This window comes from Aotus nancymaae, unplaced genomic scaffold (assembly GCF_030222135.1).
Source record: "Aotus nancymaae isolate 86718 unplaced genomic scaffold, 86718_ANA_hifiasm-v0.15.2.pri h1tg000117l, whole genome shotgun sequence".
Lineage (NCBI taxonomy): Eukaryota > Metazoa > Chordata > Mammalia > Primates > Aotidae > Aotus > Aotus nancymaae.
The window spans coordinates 6,582,876-6,607,143 of NW_026988532.1; the positions used below are offsets into that span (position 1 = coordinate 6,582,876).

Genomic DNA, 24,268 nt, shown 5'->3' on the forward strand with positions numbered 1-24,268 from the left:
GGTTCTCGACTTCTGATATCCTTTCTTCTACTTGGTCAATTCAACTGTTTAAACTTGTACATGCTTTGCGAAGTTCTCGTGTTGTGTTTTTCAGCTCCATCAATTCACTTATATTTCTCTCTAAATTGTCCATTCTCGTTAACATTTCATCAAACATTTTTTTCAAGGTTCTTAGTTTCTTTGCATTGGGTTAGAACAAGTTCTTTTAATTCACAGAAGTTTCTTATCACCTACGTTTTGAAGCCTGCTTCTGTTATTGGAACACACTCGTAATCTATTAAGCCTTGTTCCGTTACTGATGAGGAATTGCAATCCCCTGTAGAGGGAGAGGCATTCTGATTTTGAGTATTCTCTGCCTTTTTATGCTGATTTCTTCCCTTCATTATATATTTATCCGTCTGTTGTCTTTGTAATTACCGACTTTCTAACTAGGTCTCTGAGCAGACGTCCAACTTGTTGATTCCCAGCGCCGAAATCTGAGCAATCCACTGCGTCGGCCAAAACAGCAGTGTTAAGATTGATGGTGCTTTTCTGCCCGGGAATCTCCGGACTCTGCACCAAAAACTGGCGCACTAAGGCACCAGCAAAACCGCCGCGCCGGCCACAAGAGTCGCTCTGGCGACCCGTGGGGCTCCTCCGCTGGGAATCTCCTGGTCCATGAGCAACAAATATTCGTCTGAAAGTGTGGCGTCCTCTCGTTCTCTGCACTTTCACTGGGAACTACGAGCCCGAGCTGCTAGTGATCAGCCATCTTGGATCTCTCTCCGAAACTTGAGTTTCTACATTTTTGTCCTAGTTCCTGGAAGAGGCCAGGTTTGTTTTCACACACACACACACACGCTCGTGCACTCTCTCCCTCTCTGGTTCTGACTCTGACTTAACTCGGTTCTCTACCCTCTAACCTGGGTGCCCAGGTTCTCTCCTGTGTGTGGACTGTCTCTTCCCACATACATTGTTCTGATCTCTGGTTGTGGCCATTCTGTCAACGTAGGTTTTACCTTTCCAGAGGAGACGGTTCGTGCTCGGTGTGAAACAGTTTATATCCTGCTGCCTCAACAAATATCAAGTTAGCCGTTGCAATTTTATAGTCAAAGACTTCAAGCATTGGGATGTATTTTTGTGGAAATTGCATATTCCATTGTTGCCTCTCATATATCATGGCTTTATTCATAGGCAGCAAAGGCCAGGCGTTAGCTAATGACTTCGAAACCCTGCCACATGAAGGGGTTTTTTTTTCCCCCTTTAGGATTCTAAGGATCTTTTATGAGAGTCATTTGGCCTGTTTCTGAGAACCCTTTGTGATTCCCCGATTTGCTCTGAGTGGGATGTCTGAGGATTCCTGTCAACACCTCCCCTCAGGTCTGTTAGCGGCCATGGTGGAAAACTTCTTCTGATCTGAGGAAATGTCATTTTAGAGTGCAGAACGAGAACACTTGATTATAATTTCTTGGGTTTCTAAGAATAAGTCTGAATAGCAAATTATTTTAATGGTTATCTTCCTTTTTGAACAATTAAGAATTGTCTTAACGATTTTAAAAAAAAGATAACATTGCTCTTTAAACCCAGATGAAATTGTCATAGATTTGTTAATATCACAAAAAGACCTTTTCCTGAAAGACAGCATTTTGGAATCTGTTGAAAGCCCCCTTGATTCTGGAGCATAATTATCTTGGGGGAGCTTCCAGCGTCCACTGACCTGACAGCTATTCAGCTTTCTGGTAACAAACCTGCCCTCTGCAAACAGCTCTTTTTGGGAAGATTCTGAGGGCTGGGCCTGCAAATCTGTCTCTTACTAAATGCCTCTGTGTAGCACTAAAGCACTGTAGAGTTTGAGAGGCACAACCCTTGGAGACAGATCAGGGAAGCCTCCATGGTCACCAAGACCAACTCATCTGACAATGAACTCTTTGTCTCTCCTCTGCCCAGGTGCAAGTGTAATCTTCATGCCACTGTGTGTGTGTATGACAACAGCAAATTGACATGTGAATGTGAGCACAACACTACGGGTCCAGACTGTGGGAAATGCAAGAAGAATTATCAGGGCCGACCCTGGAGTCCAGGCTCCTATCTCCCCATCCCCAAAGGCACTGCAAATACCTGTGAGTAACTTTTCTTGGTAACAGCATATTCTGTGCACAATGAGGTGATAGTTCCTCTCAATTTTGCTTACAATTGTGATGTTACTCCTCTTAACTGTTAAGTTGTCTCATTCTTCTTTAAAGTGCTGCTAAAGTTTTAGTCCCCATCTTACATCTTGTAGACATCTTTTAGCACTCTGATCATCTGTAAAATTTAGTCATCTGACATTCACATCAAATGTGTTGGGAAATTATACCTGACATCACAGAAGGAATATTTTCTAAGTGGATGAGACAGGAGGTGATTTTTTTCCTCCCCCAAATTAATTTTCAATTGAAATATCAAAGGCCTTGAAAACTCTCAACCCTAATTTAATTTTAGCCATAAACAATTTACAGAAATTATTTGAATGTTTACAGCCCTACTTCCCATACTGGGTATCATGAGAGATGCTTTGTCCAGAAGATGTTTCCCTCTACAATTTTAGCTAGGTCCTAATTTTGCCTGGTGAAAAGCTTGGCTGTTTCCAAACTCCAGCAATTGAAACATACCTGCTTTGGATCCCGTGTGTAGAGGCTCCCTTTGGATAAAGAGCATGACTGTAGGTCTGTGGGGACCACATTAGAAAGAAAAAAGGTTTTTGTATGCTTGTGAAAGCGTGCAAGCATTATCTGTGTTTATAGAAACCATGTGTGTGCCCCCATTGAAATCCTGATTCCCCGCAGGAAAACAGGCTCTGACATGCTCACAGAGAAATGTGATTATTTCCTGAATAATTTGCCCAGTTCCATGGACGGACCAATTAACTACCTGCAACAGCTCAAGGTTTGCCCTCTTTAAACAGTAGCGAAAAGGGGGGGATTAGAATGTCCCCATTCAGTGAGAACTAATAGAAGCAGTAGGACAGTGAGCACAAGAGAATGAGAACTTGAAAACCCACCAGTTTCTTAGAAGGGTAAGAATGTTATCAGGCACTTCAAAGCAGCAGCTGTGAGAAACCAAACCTAAGAACTAATATCACAGGAACCAGGACCTTATCAAGTTAAACCTAAGAGTAATGGACCAAGTAACAAGCCGTGAAGTATGGGGGCATGAAATTATGATAAAATTTCTATGAAGCAGAAAGAAATCCTTCAAAAGTTTAAAAAATCCTTCTTTGTAAGGGTATTCAGTTGCTTTCAGTGTTAAAGAAAAAAACTGACTTCTTGCTCCTAAAATTAATACATTAAAGCTCTGTTGAGCAGAAATGTTGATGTGTCAAGGTGATTTTATTAATGGAGACTCTGTGGCCTTTCCTCAGTTGTTGAGGGCCATAGACTCATGAATTTGGAAGGGATCTTGCAAAGTTATTTGTTGCAATACCCCATGGCTGGCTACCTAATCACTCCTATGACCACAGTTGTCAAATTTAGTTTAATGCTTTCCTAAAATGGCTCAGATTTCTTTTTTAGTGTCTGCTCCTTCTTTAGTGGAAAAGGCTGGAAGAGAATGAAGTTCACAAACACTTCCTGGCATTCTGGGTGGTCCTCAGGGCAGGTCAACTTGCCAAGGCCACTGGTGAGGCAGCAGGGGAGGGCTGCTACTGAAGCCATCAGCTTCTATTCTAACACGACCCTGTTCTTCTACCCATATCTGTACTTCGAAGTTTTTATTTCAAGACATTTTCACTGGAAAGCCTTCTTGTTTCATCCAGACTTCCTCAATGAAATTGATTTTTTGTTGTATTCATCATGAAAATGACTTATATTCCCCTAATCCTTTGCATATTGAAAATCACCAAGTCACTTCCTGGGCAAAGGAATGAAACCTCTTTCAGTTTTCCTTGTAGGTCCAATTGTCCATCTGTCCCTTAGTTTTTACTGGCTTTCTCTAGAGTTTTTGGACATCTTTTCTCATTGCTGTTAAAATAGGCAGGTGATGGATGGACCCAGTGTCCAAAGGGATTCAATTCAATATTCCAAAAATCAGTATGTCAGAAATTAGCTGAATAGTTTTAGAAACTATCTGCAATGGAGAAGTCTTGCAATGGGAATAACCCCTCTGACTAAATCTCTGACACCTCAGACTGTGCATTAAAGCATCTGAGGGCGGAATTCCATAAGCAATTTAGTAGTTTAGTGCACAGATTCCAGGGTGGAATCCCAGTTTCTTCATTTACTAGCTATGTGACCTTGAAAAAATAAGCTAACCTCTCCAACACTGGTTCCCATCTCTAATATGAGAATCATAACAGTTATTACCTCGTGTGGATTTTTAGACAGTTGACTAAGCTATCACATGTAATGTGTTTAGCCTAACACCTGTCACAAAATATGCATCCAAAAATAATTTATTTTTAGATTTTTTTCAGAAGACAGTCTGGTCCATTTTGGACAGTTTTAACTGGTATAAAAGGTTTTTCTTATCAACCCCCCTTTTTTTTTTCCTTTATAAGTAGTAAAAGTATATTGACCCTGGCTTTATTTCTTCCCCAGGTTAACCATTATCAACTTCACCTCTTATGTGATAACATTTTTACGTCCTTTACCTGGTTGCCTGCCTGGAAGTCCTTTACTTCATTAGTGTGGTACTTCCAGCCAAGCACTGGACCTTCAGTAGTTTTATGATTCTCACTTCATATCAGCTTTTTCTTACACATATGCATACAGGTACACACACATTCACATGACTCTGCTGGTATATTACAAGTCAGTTATCTATGAGGAATACGCAGGATATATCGTCGCCTAACATAAGAACACAAAAGCTACAACTTCTGGTCCCTCAAAATCAACTCGTCAGGGACCTATAAATGCTACTCAACCTGGATAATCTCTAGATTTAGCAGAATCTCAAGCAACCAGGATACTTTTCAAATAGGATGATCAGTTTCTGCTCACCTTCACAAGTTTTAACAAAAGAACTAGGAGGCCTTTATTAAATCAGGGAATGACAAGATTCTCCCCCAAGACACGCAGCCCACCACTCAGGGATACCCTAGATGGGATCTCGCTGGGAGTCATTTGGCTTTGGAGGTCCTACATTCTAGAGCAGTTCAAGACCACTATTGTATGAAACATGTAAAGCCAAGCAGAAGTGTGCAGAAGGCCAACACTCTAAAATATAGCCACCCCAGTCTGAGACACACCACATTTCCCTATGCTTTTTGTGACAATAAACTTGACAGAGGCAGAATAACTTTTGTGATATTTTTATGCATAATGCTTTTATTCAAGACCCATTGTGTTTTCTTGGACTTTTAAAGCCAGGAGCATGTATATCAAAATTTTTTCTTTCTTTTTTCTACAAAGCTTATTTTTATAGAAAAGACATTTTTCTTCTTCTCCTTTTTGATCTTCATTCTTTTTTGATATAAGTCTATTTTGGATGTCCTTTGAATTTTATTTCTGTCTTCCAAGTAATATCAATTCTGTCTAACTTTGTGCTTAATTGTGATTCTCCTGATTCCCAATTGTCCAGCTCATGAATAAAAGTATTAAATAACTTTTTAAATTCTGACACTTATGGAATAACACATGATATTTTTCTACATATAGATGCTGAAAACTTAATATTCACTATGTAGGAACCATAACTTCAGCAAAGATAATACCATACCTACCCCTCTCCTTCTCTGACTGTGTTCTATGATCCATAAAAGCACTCTATGGCCAGATAAGTCTGGAAAATGCTGTGTACAATACTGACACTTAGCTATTTATATCACATTACTATAATAGAAACATTTGAGAAGTCCTACAATAAAGTAACCTATTTACCCAATGTTACCCAAACTTATTTGCTTCATGGAACACTCAATAACTTTCTATAAAACACTCCAATGGGGACATGCTGGGCTGAACAGTGTCTTGCAGCCTAGCCATAGAAATGTCATGGAGATAGACAGAAAACTGAGCTAGTTCAGCTCTATTCAATCTTTTACTTTTCTCTTACCCCCATAGTCTAATATTCTTCAAAGAAAGAAAATGAAATTGGTCTAACTTTGACATTATTTGTTCATAAATCTAACTTGAATTGTTACACAATATCTAGGGCTCCTCTGAGTGATGGAAAGTAATTTGATGATTGTTCTGTTATTTTCTCTGGTATCAAGTTTGCATTGACCAATTTATATTTTCCCAGGTGTACACATGTATGTGTCTTTATCCAATTTCCTAAGTGCTTTATATACATTAGTCCATTCTAAACTCAAAATAGTCTTACTGGAAAAAGACCACTATTTTAATTTTAAATGCATGGAATATTGTGATTTCAGAGGAAAAATATCTTTTTAAGGTTTACACAGCTAGAAAGAGTGAAAGGGAGGATTTGAATCCAGGTAGCTCATGACTCTGAGGACTGCACATTGCACTGTATTGCTGATCAAGTTAAATTTGAGTGACTTTCTCTGTTCTCCACTGGGATTTAGGCTCTATTTAAATACCTGTTTGAACAAGTCAGTTTTCTCTACACCTGCCTCCTTCCTACGTCTCTTGTTATTTTTCTGCCTTCAAAGACACCCCTTGTATTAGTCTTTTAAATCTCCATGTTCCCCAACCCTATCTGTTCTCAGTCTACAATTTTTTTCCCTGACATTCTAGCCTATTCTTGTGGTTTTAGATCTTGGTATTCTTGATTTAATAGTAATCAACCAATTCTAGCTTCAATCTTTCTAATAAATTCAGAAAAATTTTTCAGCTGTCAGTAAAGATCTCGAAGTCAATATGCTAGATACTAAATTCATTTCTTTCCCCTAAAGCATTTTTCTCTTCATTCTATATTGAAATTCTGCTCATTTTTCAAGACTGCTCCTCGATGCCTCATGGAAGCCTGCCTAGACTCTCCTGTGCAAAATCAATTACTTCTGTCTCTCTCTCAATTCTTGATAGTGTGTGTAGACTTTGAACTGGTTGACTATCTTTAACCAAAATTATTATAGTAATGATAGCTACCATTTATTAACTTTACTACGGGCTTTTACACTTCATGAAGTACTTTATGTGCTTTATTGGTTTAAGTCCCCACAACATCCCCATGGGATATGTACTATTATTATCCTCATTTTACTGATAAAGAAATGAAGACACAGAAAGGTTAAGTTGTCCAAAGTCCCATAGCTAATACATGACAGAGCAAGATTTAAACTTAGGTCTGTCTCACTATAGGAACTAAAATGTGAGCAGTTTAAGAATGGGTCCATGTTTTATTCCTGGTCTTCATCAACATTTATGGAATTTTTTTTTGAGATGGAGTCTTGCTTGTTGCCCAGGTTGGAGTGCAGTGGCATGATCTGGGCTCACTGCAACCTCTGCCTCCTGGTTCAAATGATTCTCCTGCCTCAGCCTCCTGAGTAACTGGGATTACAGGCACCCGCCACCACACCTGGCTAATTTTTTGTATTTTTAGTAGAGACAGGGTTTCACCATGTTGGTAAGACTGCTCTTGAACTCCTGACCTCAGGTGATCCACTCGCCTCAGCCTCCCAAAGTGCTGGGATTACAAGCATGAGCCACCATGCCCGACCCATTTGTGGAATTACTTTTGTGAATGTAGAAGTAAACCTAATAGCCCTATAATGTGCACATGGCTACATTGGCCTCCCTTTTATCTTCTTGTATATCCTGGAATATGTGGCCTTCCCAGGCTAACAGCTCCAACAAAAGAGCCTTCAATCTCCTATAGGAGAGACCATCTGAGTACTGGGGGAGCAACTTCAATAGGAAAAAGTCTCACTGGTACTCATGGCCAATCCAATCATCTGGATGGCACATTGGATGGTGGGTTTTCACAGGCCTCCCCAAGGGATATTCACTGCCTGGGTAGCTTAAATACCAGCCTTTCAGGCTCATGTAAAACCTAATTTTGTCAGCACAGTAAGAGAGGTTCTTCCTCATACGTGTATGACCAAGCTTGTAGGCCCAGTATTGAAAACCAGAATACCAAGTTATTCATGTACAACCACCAGTCTATGGTCCCTCATTGGACCAGATCTGATTTGGAATTCAACATCTTTAGGATTGCAGAGGAGATGGATCCAAGATGGCCAAATAGGAACAGCTCTGGAGTGCAGTTCCTACCAAGAACACAGAGGGTGAGTGATCACCACATTTCCAAACAAGTTTTTACTGCCCACACACCAGGAGATTCCTGGGTGGAAAAGCACCAAGAGTTTCCAGCAGGCTGAAACAGCCAGTGCAGTGAGTCTCCACACAAAAACTCACAGAATCTGGATGGTCGTTTCAACTGGCACCTGGAATGCCTGGGAGACAGAGTTGCCTATTCAACTGAAAAAAAGAGGGCTGAAACAGGGAGCCAGGTGATCTGGCTTGGTGGGTTCCACCCCCACAAGGACCAGCAATCTTAAATGCTCTGGATTGAGAGTTTCACAGCAAGCACAGCTGGACCTGGGACAGTCCAAGTCCAGCTCTGTGGGGGGAAGGGCATCCGCCATTACCGAGGCAGTCCACCATTACCGAGGCTGTCCGCCATTACCAAGGCAGTCCACCATTACCGAGGCAATCCACCATTACAGAGATAGTACACCATTACTGAGACAGACCGCCATTATCGAGGCAGTTCTAACTATACCTCTATAAATAAAGCCTCAAGGAAGTTCACACAGCAGCTGAGCAGAGACCATGGCAGCTCAGCAATGCCTCTGCTGGCAGACTGTGACTAGGCTACCTCCTTGCTGGGCAGGGCATCTCAGAAAAAAGGCAGCAGAATGACAGGAACTTATAACTAAAGCCCCACCTTCCCAGGACAGAGCACCTGGGAAAAAAAGGCAGTTATGAATTCTGCTGCAGCAGACTTAAACGTACCTGCCCTGTAGCTCTGAAAGGAACAATGGAGTTCCCAGCTCAGCACTTGCGCTCCTGTAAGGGACAGACTGTCTCCTCCAGCAGCTCCCTGACTCCCATATATCCAAAGAGACACCTCATAAAGGATAGCTCAGGCTGACATCTGACAATCCTTCTGGGACAAAGATAACAGAAGAAGAAACTGGCAGCAACTGTTACTGTTCTGCATCCACCACAGGTGATCCCTAGGCAAGCAGGGCCTGGAGTGGACCTCCAGCATTCCTACAGCAGAGGTGCCTGACTGTTAGAAGGAATACTAAAAAACAGAAAGAATAACTTTATCATCAACAAAAAGGATGTCCACTCAGAGACCTCATCTGAAAGTCACCAACTACAAAGACCACAGGTAGATAAATCCACAAAGATGGGAAGAAATCAGCACAAAAAGGATGAAAACACCCAAAATCAGAATGCCTCTCCTCCTGCAAGGGATCACAACTCCTCACCAGCAAGGGAACAAAGCTGGATGGAGAATGAGTCTGATGAATTGACAGAAACAGGCTTCAGAAAGTGGGTAATAACAAACTTATCTGAGCTAAGAACATGTTCTAACCCAATGCAAAGAAACTAAGAATCTTGAAAAAAGGTTTGACGAAACACTAACAAGAATAAACAGCTTAGAGAAGAATATAAATGATTGATGGAGCTGAAAAACACAACACGAGAACTTCACGAAGCATACACAAGTTTCAATAGCCAAATCGACCAAGCAGAAGAAAGGATATCAGAGATTGAAGACCAACTTAATGAAAAGAAATGAAAAGGCAAGATTAGCGAAAAAAGAGTGAAAAAAAATGAACAAAGCCTCCAAGAAATATAGGATTATGTGAAAAGACCTAATCTACGTTTGATAGGTGTACCTGAATGTGATGGAGAGAATGAATCCAAGCTGGAAAACACTCTTCAGGATTTTATCCTGGAGAACTTCCCCAACCTAGCAAGGCAGGCCAATATTCAAGTCCAGGAAATACAGAGAACACCACAAAGATATTCCTCAAGAAGAGCAACCCCAAGGCACATAATCGTCAGATTCACCAGGGTTGAAATGAAGGAAAAAATGCTAAGGGCAGCAAGAGAGAAAGGTTGGGTTACCCACAAAGGGACGCCCATCAGACTCACAGTGTATCTCTCAGCAGAAACCCTACAAGCCAGAAGAGAGTGGGGGCCAATATTCAACATCCTTAAAAGAACTTTCAACCTAGAATTTCATATCCAGCCAAACTAAGCTTCATAAGTGAAGGAGAAATAAAATCCTTTAGGAACAAGCAATTGCTCAGAGATTTCATCACCACCAGGCCTGCCGTACAAGAGCTCCTGAAAGAAGCATAGAAAGTAACAACCAGTACCAGCCACTCCAAAAATGTACTAAATGGTAAAGACCATCAATGCAATGCGGAAACTGTGTCAACTAATGGGTAAACCAGCTAGCATCAACATGGCAGGATCAAATTCACACATAACAATATTAACCTTAAATGTAAATGGGCTAAATGCCCCAATCAAAAGACACAAACTGGCAAATTGGATATAAAGTCAAAACTCATCGATGTGCTATATCCAGGAAACCCATCTCACATGCAAGGACACACATAGGCTCAAAATAAAGGGATGGAGGAATATTTACCAAGCAAATGGTGAGCAAAAAAAAGCAGGAGTTGCAATCCTAGTTTCTAATAAAATCGACTTTAAACCAACAAAGATCAGAAGAGACAAAGGAGGGCATTACATAATGGTAAAAGGATCAATGCAACAAGAGCTAACTATCCTAAATATATACGCACCCAATACAAGAGCACCCAGATACATAAGGCAAGTTCTTAATGACCTACAAAGAGACTTAGACTCCCACACAATAATAGTGGGAGACTTTAACACTCTACCATCAATATTAGACAGATCAACAAGATAGAAAATTAGCAAGGATATCCAGGACTTGAACTGAGATCTGGACCAAGCAAACCTAATAGACATTTACAGAACTGTCCACCCCAAATCTACAGAATATACATTCTTCTCAGCACTACATCACACCTACTCTAAAATTGACCACATAATTGGAAGTAAATCACTCCTCAGCAAATGCAAAAGAATGGAAATCATAACAAACCATCCCTCTGACTACAGTGCAATCAAATTAGAACTCAGGATTAAGAAACTAACTAAGAACCGCACAACTTCATGGAAACTGAACAACTGGCTCTTGAATGTTGACTGGATAAACAATGAAATGAAGGCAGAAATAAAGATGTTCTTCAAAACCAATGAGAATGAGGACACAATGTACCAGAATCTCTGGGACACATTTAAAGCAGTGTCTAGAGGAAAATATATAGCAATAAATGCCCACATGAGAAGCAAGAAAAGATCTAAAATCAACACGTTATCATCAAAATTGAAAGAGCAAGAGGAACAAGATAAAAAAAACTCAAAACCTAGCAGAAGGCAAGAAATAACTATGATCAGAGCAGAACTGAAGGAGATAGACACACAAAAAAAACCTTCAAAAAAATCAATAAATCCAGAAGCTGTTTTTTTGAAAAGATCAACAAAATAGACAGACCACTAGCCAGATATATAAGAAAAGAGAGAATAATCAAATAGATGCAATAAGAAACAATAAAAGGGATATCACCACAGATTCCACAGAAATAGAAACTACCATCTGAGTTACTAAAACAACTCTAAGCACATAAACCAGTAAACCTGGAAGAAATGGATAAATTCCTGGACACCTGCACCCTCTGAAGCCTAAACAAGGAAGAAGTCGAAACCCTGAATAGACCAATAACAAGGGCTGAAGTTGAGGCAGCAATTAATAGCCTACCAACCAAAAAGAGCCCAGGTCCAGTTGGGCTCACAGCCGAATTCTACCAGACATACAAAGCGGAGCTGGTTCCACTCCTTCTGAAACTATTCCAAGCAATTCAGAAAGAGGGAATCCTTCCCAAATCATTTTATGAGACCAATATCATCCTGATACCAAAACCCGGCAGAGACTCAACAAGAAAAGAAAACTTTAGGCCAATATCCATGATGAACGTAGTGCAAAAATCTTCAATAAAATACTGGCAAACCAATTGCAGCAGCACATCAAAAAGCTTATCCGTCATGATCAAGTAGGCTTCATCCTGGGGATGCAAAGCTGGTTCAACATATGCAAATCTATAAACGTAATTCATCACATAAACAGAACCAAGGACAAAAACCACATGATTATCTCAATAGATGCAGAGAAGGCCTTCAACAAAATTCAACAGCCTTTTATGCTAAAAACTCTCAATAAACTAGGAATCAATAGAATGTATCTCAAAATAATAAAAGCTATTTACGACATATTGAATAGGCAAAAACCGGGAGCGTTCTCTTTGAATTCTGGCACTAGACAAGGATGCCCTCTCTCACCACTCCTGTTCAATATAGTATTGGAAGTTCTAGCCAGAGCAATCAGGCAAGAAAAAGAAATAAAGGATGTTCAATTAGGAAAGGAGGAAGTCAAATTGTCTCTATTTTCAGACAACATGATTGTATATTTAGAAGACCCCATCATCTCAGCCCAAATCCTGAAACTGATAAGCAACTTCAGCAAAGTCTCAGGATACAACATCAATGTGCAGAAATCACAAGCATTCCTATATACAAATAACAAACTTAAAGAGAGCCAAATCAAGAACGAACTGCCATTCACAATTGCTATAAAGAGAATAAAATACCTAGGAATACAACTAACAAAGGATGTAAAGGACCTCTTCAAAGAGAACTACAAATCACTTCGCAACGAAATAAGAGAGGACACAAACAGATGGAAAAACATTCCATGCTCATGGTTAGGAAGAATCAATATTGTGAAAATGGCCATAGTACCCAAAGTAATTTAAAGATTCAATGCTATCCCCATCAAGCTACCTGTGACCTCTTCACAGAACTGGAAAAAAACACCTTAAACTTCATATGGAGCCAAAAGAGAGCCTGCATAGCCAAGTCAATCCTAAGCAAAAAGAACAAAGCTGAAGGCATCACGCTACCTGACTTTAAACTATACTACAAGGCTACAGTAATCAAAACAGCATGGTACTGGTACAAAAACAGAGATATAGACCAGTGGAACAGAACAGAGGCATCAGAGGCAATGCCACACATCTATAACCATCTGATCTTTGACAAACCTGACAAAAACGAGCAATGGGGAAAGGATTCCCTGTTTAATAAATGGTGTTGGGAAAACTGGCTAGCCATGTGCAGAAAGCAGAAACTGGACACCTTCCTGACACGTTTCACTAAAATTAACTCCAGATGAATTAATGACTTAAACATAAGACCTAACACTGTAAAAACCCTAGAAGAAAACCTAGGCAAAACCATTCAGGACATAGGCATAGGCAAGGACTTCATGACTAAAACACCAAAAGCATTGGCAACAAAAGCCAAAATAGACAAATGGGATCTAATTAAACTCCAGAGCTTCTGCACAGCAAAAGAAACAATCATTAGAGTGAACTGGCAACCAACAGAATGGGAGAAAATTTTTGCGATCTACCCATCTGACAAAAGGCTAATATCCAGAATCTACAGAGAACTAAAACAGATTTATAAGAAAAAAACATACAAACCCATTCAAAAGTGGGTGAAGGACATGAACAGACACTTTTCAAAAGAAGACATGTATGAGGCCAACAAACATATGCATAAATGCTCATCATCACTGGTCATTAGAGAAATGCAAATCAAAACCACATTGAGATACCATCTCACACCAGTTAGAATGGCGATCATTTAAAAATCTGTAGACAACAGATGCTGGAGAAGATGTGGAGAAATAGGAACACTTTTACACTGTTGTTGGGAGTGTAAATTAGTTCAACCATTGTGGAAGACAGTGTGGCAATTCCTCAAGGATCTAGAAATAGAAATTCCATTTGACCCAGCAATCCCATTACTGGATATATATCCCATAAATTATAAATCATTCTATTATAAAGACACATGCACTTATATGTTCATTGCAGCACTGTTTACAATAGCAAAGACCTGGAACCAACCCAAATGCCCATCGATGATAGACTGGACGAGGAAAATGTGGCATGTATACACCATGGAATACTACGCAGTCATAAAAAATGATGAGTTTGTGTCCTTTGTAGGGACATGGATGAATCTGGAAACCATCATTCTCAGCAAACTGACACAAGAACAGAAAATCAAACACTGCATGTTGTCACTCATAGGTGGGTGTTGAATAATGAGTACACTTGGACACAGGGAGGGGAGCATCACACACTGGGGTCTGTTGTTGGGGGGAATAGTGGAGGGACAGCGGGGGTAGGGAGTCGGGGATGGATAACATGGGGAGAAATGCCAGATATAGGTACTGGAGGGATGGAGGCAGCAAACCACATTGCCATGTATGTACCTATGCAACAATCCTGCATGTTCTTCACATGTACCCCAGAACCTAAAGTGCAATAAAGTATATATTAAAAAAAAATCTTTAGGATTGTATAAAGGTAGTACAGTGTATGTATATTACAACAATACCCACAGCAGAATATACGGCAGCACCATTTAATCAGACATTTTAATATTTCTACAGCAAACATGATTATTCTCAGCAACTGGAATGATGGAAAACTATAAATAATGCTCTCACATCAGTTCCAGTACAGTTTTGCCACAAGTTAGTTCAAATCACGTTAGGTCATACGGCAGGGACATTTTCAAAAACATTTTAGTCTTCATAGTTTTTCATTTTTTTAATTTGAAGGCTGAGTAATAAAGACTGGGCCCTGAAACGAATAGAAAGACAGTATAGAATGGTGGTCATGGGCCCAATTCTGGTACCTGGACTCTGGGCTCAAATTTCCTTCCCAACAGATTGAGATGGTCTTGGGAAGTTACTTAGCTTCTATGTGTTTGAGTTTTCTCCATCTGTAAAATCAGCCGGATTATTGACTTCATAAGATTGTCATAAAAATTAAATGAATTAGTACATGTAAGGCTAAATGCCTTAACAGTCCCAGGCACACAGTAAGCAACAGTTCAATTACCTGCTCTGGTCATTATGTTTTCCCTGAGACCCAGCACATAAGCAGTAGATTCTCCCCTTGGAGATAGCAGCTATGTGGGGAGATATATTGTGGCCAACTGCCTGTCTGTTCATCCACAATATGAAATAACTGTTATGGTGTTCAAAAATATTCAAGTCCTTATGACCAGTGTATTCTCTTTCCTGTAATTAAGCCTACCTGCAGAATCAGATAATAATCAGGAGGTTGCTTGGTGAGCATGGGATCAGGAAATTTAAATGACTTGAATGTTAATAACGTCAGGCTGAAACATCCTGACCCATCCATCCTGCCACAGAGTCAGCCTTCTTCATGCCAACAGGACACTGAAGGTCTGAAAGATTACAGGTTACCACTTGCACTCTTGAGAGCATGATAGGATGGTACTCTCACCATATGTGTCTGGATGCTGCTTTTGTGAGGCTTCTACTTTCTGATTAGCTAGTTCTTCCACTCTTCAGATATGTTAACATGGTAAATCAGGTTAATCTCACTTCTGTTGAGTCTGCTACATGCACTCAGGCCCCCAGCCCTGCTACTGCTGTAAGATGACTGTAGCTATCTTTGCTCGGATCATTTATATGATCATTTCACAGCATATTTTTTTGAAGGCGATCTTATTTCCCTCACTTTCAAGTTCCTGGGAGACCAAGTCCCTGCATCTCCTATCAACGGCAGTTTATAGTAAGGGTCAGGACTGGAAGGACATTGGAAATAATTCCTCTGGAATACAAATGAATCTGCAGAATGTCTACTACTCATTATCTACCTTTTCTTCAACTTGAAGAAGTTTTTTTTGGAGTTAGAGTTTCCGATGGCTGCAGTCTGACTATAAGAAGATCTAGTTACCTACTTGATGGGTTTTTCAAACCATCTATCACAACAGTGGTAATTTTTCCCCTCAATTTGAAGCATGCCAAATCCTTATCCCTTCTGCTTCCTTCCTGATGAAAAACTGCTGAATCTTCCATTGATTCTCAAAAGGAGTTATGGCTTTTAGGACTGCATTAATCTGCTTCTGAAGATGAGGGTATTTATTTTTGAGATCTTCATGATTTTGACTTCCTTAAGCATAACTGTGTACCCTTAAGCTATTTACTTGGTTGAGAGAGTAGTAAAATTATTATAAATAAAATATCACATTATTGTATTGTGTAATTCTACTAGGTTCTCATCCCGCTAATTGCAGCAGAATATCTTTAAAACAGACATTAAAATAAATGTGGGAGAAGGAAGGGCTGATTGAGGAAAGAATAATTCCAACTACCTACAAGGCATGTGCTTTCTTGTCTTTTTATCATGTGGTAGCATAATGGCCGTTTGGCTTACTCAACACATGTATTTCTGTGGCTGAAGTGACATTTCAATTCTAGAAGAAGCATTAATGATAACATAATACTAATTGCAGAAACTTCTGTTGAAACTCATGCACCGGGGTCGGCCGTGGTGGCTCCCACGTATAATCCCAGCACTTTGGGAGGCCAAGGGGGGTGGATCACATAAGGTCAGGAGTTCGAGACCAGCCTGATCAATACAGCGAAACCCTGTCTCTACTAAAAATACAAAAATTAGCCAGGCATGTTGGCATGTGCCTGTAATCCCAGCTACTTGGGAGGCTGAGGCAGGAGAATCACTTGAACCCGGAAAGTGGTGGTTGCAGTGAGAGAAGATTGAGCCACTATACTGGGTGACAAAACTAGACTGTGTCTCAAAAAAAAACAAAAAACAAAAAACAAAAAAAAACTCATGCACACCTGTGCTTCGTTTCCTCAGCACAAGCTTAGCAATGTCTCACACAGGGACTAGAAATTACATGCTCCGATGTTGACTCTAAAAGGGTGCACTTGGACAAGGCACTGGAATCTCTTTATGCCTCTTCTATAAAATGGTAGGGCTAAATGAGAAGATGTCTTAAATCCCTTTCAGCTTTCATTTTTTTTAACACTGTTTCTGAACTAACTTATCTAGTATCTTCCTTCCTTCTTTTTAATTTACCTATCATCTCTTTATCTTTCCCAAGTATTTTTGAGGTTGTTCTGCACTTGAATTTAATAAGCTAATGGAGCTTAAACTTCAGGATCCCTCACTGGACTCCTTCTAAATTAAAAATATATATATCTAATTTTATAGTTTAATGTTATGTTCCATTTCTTAAAGAGAGGACACAGAATTGTAAACATTTTATGCCCTACAAAGTCTGTACTCACCCTGGGTATGTTAGGAAAAAAGACAAATACAAATAAGAGTATCAAAAAATGAAATTTCAACAGAAGATCCGAGAAAAGGAATAGAAAGGAAATAGGCCAGACATTAAATGCTAAACAGTTTCCCCAGTTGAGCATAAACTGAGCTCTGAGTTTCATAGAAGGCAAAGTGGTAAAAAAAATTTGTCCACTGCATAACTCTTGTTACTAGAATGGAGGATGTGTTCAAAGATAATATTTATTATTAATATTAATAATTAATGTCCATTAATCCTGAACTCTGAGAAATGTCTCAGTGGAACATTTTATAGGGGATAAAATCACACTTTGACCAAAAGTGATGTTTTCACAATGATTGAAACTTTCATGGAAATAAGTAATAAATTTTTGATCCAATATACATTGAGCAACTCTTACGTCATCAGACACTTTTCCAGGCAGATACAACAGGTACAGAAAGGAACAAGACATGGAACTTGTGCCCTCAGCTCTGGCAAGCAAACACATTAAGACACGCAAAAACAAATGGATAAATTGATCATGGAGGCCTGTACAAAATGCTGTGGGATCAAAATGAGAGAGTAGCTAACTCACATCAGGGATATGGAGGAGGAAGGAAAGAAATGCCTTTGGAGCTCAGTTTCAAAAGTAACAATATTCTTTACATGGTAATTGTCACTTCACAGAGAATGTTACAAAACTGCCAACATGTGGCTAGACAGTTTTCCTGGGCACAATCTGACTCACATTCCTGTGGCTTTTAGGTACAGTCACTGTTTGTTGTAAGATGGAATTGTATGCATTGATTCATTCTTCACAAACCCCAAAGACACCCCACCTTTCATGAAATAAATTGTTGCAGTTCATTTCTAGGCCTCTCTGTCTTATTCCCTTGAGTGTTTGAGGAATTTCTCTTGGCTTACCTGTAGCCTTTTTAATGGATTTATGGGTTTATTCAATTCTTTAGTTTTCTGCAGAGAACGAAAAACAAGGTATTTGGACATTAAAATAAGAAGCATTAGAAAAAATAATGATATTTTAAAATATACCTAGTGGACATCCCTTGATATTCAGATATTTTCAGCTTCAAAGGTCTTTATTCAAATGAGCAGTTTAAAAATCTTTTCTAAGCAATTCCCATTTTACAGCAGAGGAATAAAAAAAATGACTCATCTGGCAGCACCTCAAAAAATTGTAAGCCACAAAATGAGGAACAGCCTGAATTTTAAGCATCCAATGTTAAGTAATAGAAAACATCTTCATGAGAAAAACAGAATCTCCTAATAGCCTCATTGGTGAGGTTTGTATACTTAGAATGAACATTGCTTCCCTGCACTGGTATCCCCAAAGGAATGAAAAAATTATGCATCTTTCTAAAGTACTCAGCTGCAGCAAGTCCTGCATCAAACAGTCTTGCGAGTTTATTCTTCATTGTATCGTGCCAAACACCCTGAGATCTCTGCCCTGCATAATGCCTGGGCTTCTAGCACCATTCAAGTTTGTAAACACTTGAGAAGTCTCTTCCTGCCATTCCAACTTCCATTCTTTTTGATGGATTACAAGAGGCAAGCAGTGCCTTGCAATGGAGCAGGATTTTCAATCATGGGGAAATTTGGAACTTCTGCAATTGATACTAAAATTATGATGCTGCCATCATATCTCACTCAACAGGGATTTGCAAAAGAAAAAAAATAAAGATTCAGTACCAAGTCACTGTCACACTGCAGCAAAGGTAGTCTATTGAAGTGTCAGGTCAGGAATTCAGCAGTCCTTTGCAGAAATCATACTCAGCTTGAAATTCATAGCATAGAGTTAAAACATGGAAATGGAAATTTGGATTTCCAATTTTGGTTGATCAGTAATTAAGCTGAAGCACTACAAACTCTGAGCATTTAAAATCAATATATTTTTATGATTCTAATAACTAAAATCAGACTTCTTTCTTTCCAGGGTTTTAAAGAAATCCTAGTAACCCTTAATTTCTTATTCTCTCCTACCCACTACAAAATAGGAAAATAGTTCTTGGCTTTAAAGAATACAAAGCTAGAAATCTCCGAGCAAGCTACCATGATTAGTTAAAATAAATCAAGAGCTGTTGTTCAAAGATAAATACTAAAATAGAAGCTTAATGATTTTTACAGTTACCACCTGTTACTGTACTTCAATGATGTGAAGAACAAGTCTGAACAACTCATTAACCGCTATTTTTTATTGGCTGCATACCATGTGTCAGACATTTTTATGGATTATCTCATTCAATCCTCATGACATCTCTATGCAGATCTTACTAGCCCTTTTTCAGAAGAGGAAACAGTGCAGAGAAGCTAGCAGACTTGTCTAAAATCACCCAGCTAAGCAATAGTAAAGCAGAATTCTCACCGACTGCTGTGTGATTCCCATCACATGCTCTCACCCACACAGCTACCCAAATTAGTGTGAAGATGTAAATCTCTGGCTTTTAATTAACAGCATCTATCATAATGTTGCTTGGTGAATGAGCTATAACAATAATAGTAATCATAGCAAAGACAGATCTAGTACATACTACCTGTCAAGCAATACTCTGAGTGCTTTACATCTATCAGTTTATATAACTCTTGCAACAACCCTAAGAGGTTTAAAAAAAAAAAAAAAAACAGACCTACTGAGGATAAGCAACTTGCCACAAGGTCAAATTTAGGAGTTGGAGTCAAACATCAGATTCAGACAGCCTGACTTCTGAGCCCAGACTCTTGACCACAGAACTATATTGTTTAGTTAGGAATTTTAATCTGGATACAGACTAAATTCATGTCCACATTTATACCAAGTCCAGCCATATTCTGAAATGGCTCCACTACCTTAGCACAACTTGTGAATTAAAGTGAAAACTGAAAAATCGATGAAGTCCATGATCAATATGAACAACCTAATGTATTCTTGAATTATTCCGCTCAATTAAGTTTCTATTACAGAGTTTAATCCACATATCTGACAAGTAAAAGAGGAATAAAAATGATGGTTATATGAAATTAATCAAATAAAATGCCAGGCGATTTTCAACAGCTAACACATACGTCTCATAACACGTTTTCAAAGGTCTATTGTGTATGTGAATATATTTGCAAAGGTCCACACAGCGTATATTTGGTACTCTGTGCCCATTATATAAGCCTGGTTTATTCTCTTATTTTGAACCACATACGAATATTCATTAACCTTATAGGGAAACACAAAATGTTGGATGTCATGAGGCTTACTTGAACCAGATGCTGAAATGAGTATTAACTTCCTAACTCTGATGAACCCAGGTTCTAGAATGAAAACAGAATGGTTGCACTTGCTGGAAATGTGTGTGTGTGTGTGTGTGTGTGTGTGTGTGTGTGTGTGTGTGATGTGTATATGCATACATATACACACATATTTTGTGTGTGCTAATTTCCTAATAGTCTGAATGTTATCAAGTGTCAAGTTTCTAAGATTTGTGTATTAAGTTGAAGATGTTATATACGAATAACTAGCTAACAGCTTTTCTTTGTTGTTTTCTTTCTCTCCAGGTATCCCCAGTATTTCCAGTATTGGTAGTAAGTAAAACAACAACAGCAACAGCAAACACCAAACCAAGTCTAGGCTAGCTTTGCTTTGTCGTTCAGCTCCTCAGAGCTATTTTCCCAGTGTCCATTTCTGATGTGATAGGGTATTTTTTTATGAATTGCATTTTTGTGTTGATTTTCTGCACAGATCTGGTGAGAACAGAGAGAAAATTATTATTTGTGCATAACTCCATGAACATGGCAGTGCTACGGCTTTCCTGAAATACTCTTAACCAATGAGGGCTACCTAGACTGAGGTGCAATTACTTAGATAATCATCATCATTTAGCAAAAATATAAGTAGTCCTATTTTTCCATACTTAATAACCAACAAACAAATTGAACTCTCTCTCTTACACTGGATTTGGATTTCTAACATAATTTTAAAAAGCAGAAAATGAAAGCCAATGCATGCCTTGGGTGGATTCATCAGAACCCAAGAAAAAGTCCATGAAACCAAGGGGAGGGAATTTGGTTAACGCATTAAACTCTAAGTTTTGTGAAGGCCTGAAAGAGGCAAGTTTGTGATCACTAGTCTTTCTGGAGAGATAAAGGAAAAAGACTCTGTGCATTCATTTCTCCCCTCTCAAATACAATGATCTATGTCTTCTTGACTACTTAGCTTTGAGTTCAAAAGAGAAAGAGTATAAAAAAATATGTGCAGAATTTTGGAGTAAGAGTACTAGAAATTCCTGCAGTACATTTGTTAGTATGAATCTAAGCAATTGAAGAGAAACCCCTCTTCAATCATCTGTAGAACACTTCTCCAGTATCACTACAAAGAACCTTCTCCCTGCTGTCATGGGAGAACCAGGTGTAGCTCCTTCTTCACGTGGAAAATAATGGTGCCCTCATACCAAGCCTGAAATTTGCATTAAGAAAATGCCCGGCCGGGCGCGGTGGCTCAAGCCTGTAATCCCAGCACTTTGGGAGGCCGAGGCGGGTGGATCACGAGGTCAAGAGATCGAGACCATCCTGGTCAACATGGTGAAACCCCGTCTCTACTAATACAAAAAATTAGCTGGGCACAGTGGCGCGTGCCTGTAATCCCAGCTACTCAGGAGGCTGAGGCAGGAGAATTGCCTGAACCCAGGAAGCGGAGATTGCGGTGAGCCGAGATCGCGCCATTGCGCTCCAGCCTGGGTATCAAGAGCGAAACTCCGTCTCAAAAAAAAAAAAGAAAGAAAGAAAATGCCCAATAACTTTACACAGCAAAATTTTACATATTTTTATATATTGCACCCTTTGTCTCTACTGGCTAAAATCTTTCAACAACTACTAAGTAACTGATTGGAAATAAATTACTGATTTATTAGCAAGATTATGCCTGGTAAGCAGAGAGAATTTTCACGGTAGTGTCACCCCTCACAGGCTTGTGTCATAGGTGCTGTGCCAGGCACGGTGATCACAGTGTAAACAGCCATTGAATAATTGCGATTCCCAGCATCCATCTAAAAAGCAATACCCTGATAATCTGGATAAAGCAACTTCCTGCTTCTTATAAATGCGCAGTCAGGTCTCCCAATTTATAAATCAACCCAGTTTACTTGAGCTTGTGAATAGGCCTGGACACTGATTTCTTAAGCGCTAGATGCGGTAAATGCCATGAAAATTGGCCACTTTGTAAATAGAAGTAGTGTTCACATCCATTTAGAGATACCAGCCTGATGCTACAGCATCCTCTTTGTGATCTTGTTGAAACAGCATCAGTGTTACAAACTTGCAAATGAAAACCTTTGGCTCTAACAGTCTAATTTTTCTGCTTTAGTATGCCCCTTGGCATTTGCCTAACTGTATATATACCCCACAATGTGCTCCTTTCAGGCCTTGACAATTGCATTTGCACGTGCATTTTAGTGCCACGGGGAAGCAAGTAGAAGCAAGCTGACACAGATTATTGAGGCTGCTCTCGTGATCTGGCCTGTCAGAAGTTTCAGAAATGGATGGATGGAAAAGTAGTTCTTTGGCGTTGGGGTGTCTTTCTGTTTGGAGTGTCAGTTGTATGTTGCATGGCCCCTCTTAACTGTCCTGCTCACTCGACATCCCATTCGGCCGCCTTCACCACATCCCCCATCTCTGAGCATCAGCAGATGTTGACCTTTTACACACCAAATCAGGACATTTCTGTTTTGTTTTGTTTTGAAATCAGTGGTGACCTGAAAGGATGCTTCATTGTGCCTTCGAAAAAACGTATTAACCTTTATTATCAAGAACCTAGGAAAATTTACTCCTAATAAAAACCCTCTGACTAAAAGTGATATTTCAGACCCTGCCTTCGATATGCCTCTGGCTGTTCTGCTTAGAATGCAATGGGTATTTTCTCAGATTTCCAGCAAGCAGGATGTAAGAGCTTCCAGAGGTCACCCAACATCACACATGACTAGCTTGCCTGTTGCCTGGCTTTTAAGGTAAAGAGATTTACAGTAAAACCATCAAACGTGATTGTATCTTCTAGGCTGCTTTAATGGCATTTGAAAGTTCCTTCTTTGTGGGCTTATAATGTGCTTATTGTGTGCACTCGTGGAATCCTTTCCTCTGCAAAGGCCAAGAATTCACACGTAGATGACACTGCCGCCTGTTTCAGAGGGCACAGGAATGGGGTTTTCAAGGTGCAAGCCAGAGTAGAGGAAGCTGTTCAGATATTTAGCTAAGTTATGGGAGTTTGCCAGGGCTTTTTTCATTACCCCAAAGAAGGAATAAATGAATATAATTTCACTAACTGTATAGAAAGATACCATTATAACAGATGTAACACCCATGAGACACTGATTATCACAGTATATCTCAAGGAAAATAAATGAGGTATATTATCAATGTAGATTATTGATGTACATAACCATCAGTTTCCATACATATGCTATATACACAGTGATTATAGGTTTTGGAGCCCTAATAAATTTCACTATAGATCTCAAAAGGCCAACGCCTGCATTAAGGTTCAAATGCATGGACAGACTGGTCATCCTTTCCGATCATCTGCTAAAAATGTTTTTGAAACAAATTTCCCATTAAGGTCATTCGTACCTTCTGTTGTCTATCTATTAACAAATAGGTTTCCCAATCATCCTAAGGGCATTTGACTTAGAACTCAGTCATTCTGACGTGCTTTGGCCATGGCTGAAAAAATACTGGTGATATTGTCAACAATTAATGAATCCCAAAATAAATCTGATAGCCTTTGAGCCATATGAGCTATGTTTTCACTTTACCTGATATGGTAGGAATTCCTTCAGATTGCATTTTTTAATTAAATGTATTATGCACTTATAAGTAAACATTCATAATTATATCCAAGTGAACATTTTTTGCTGCTGATAATCCAAAGTAATATTGGCTTGGTGTGGGTGTTTTTGTTCAAGGGATAAACTGATCCTTACCATCTAATATATGTCATCTGATCTTTGATCCTGAAAAGCAAATGATTACACAAATTATGTTAAACAGTATATTATAAAAAGCATAATTAGACCGGCAAGAATTGGCTTAATGTGCAAATACATTTGTGTGGGTGACTA

At 39.3% G+C, this 24,268-nt stretch overlaps 1 protein-coding gene across 6 annotated transcripts in view; it reads left to right on the top strand.

Moving 5' to 3' along the window:
• NTNG1 (netrin G1) overlaps positions 1-24,268 on the top strand; it is a 357,410-nt gene that overhangs the window by 262,103 nt on the left and 71,039 nt on the right. For all 6 annotated transcript variants that reach the window (XM_021667520.2, XM_064371094.1, XM_021667519.2 and 3 more), the window contains exons 4-5: positions 1,927-2,099; positions 20,718-20,744. In XM_021667520.2, coding sequence (XP_021523195.1) covers positions 1,927-2,099; positions 20,718-20,744 — 200 coding nt within the window. The remainder of the gene's footprint in view (positions 1-1,926; positions 2,100-20,717; positions 20,745-24,268) is intronic.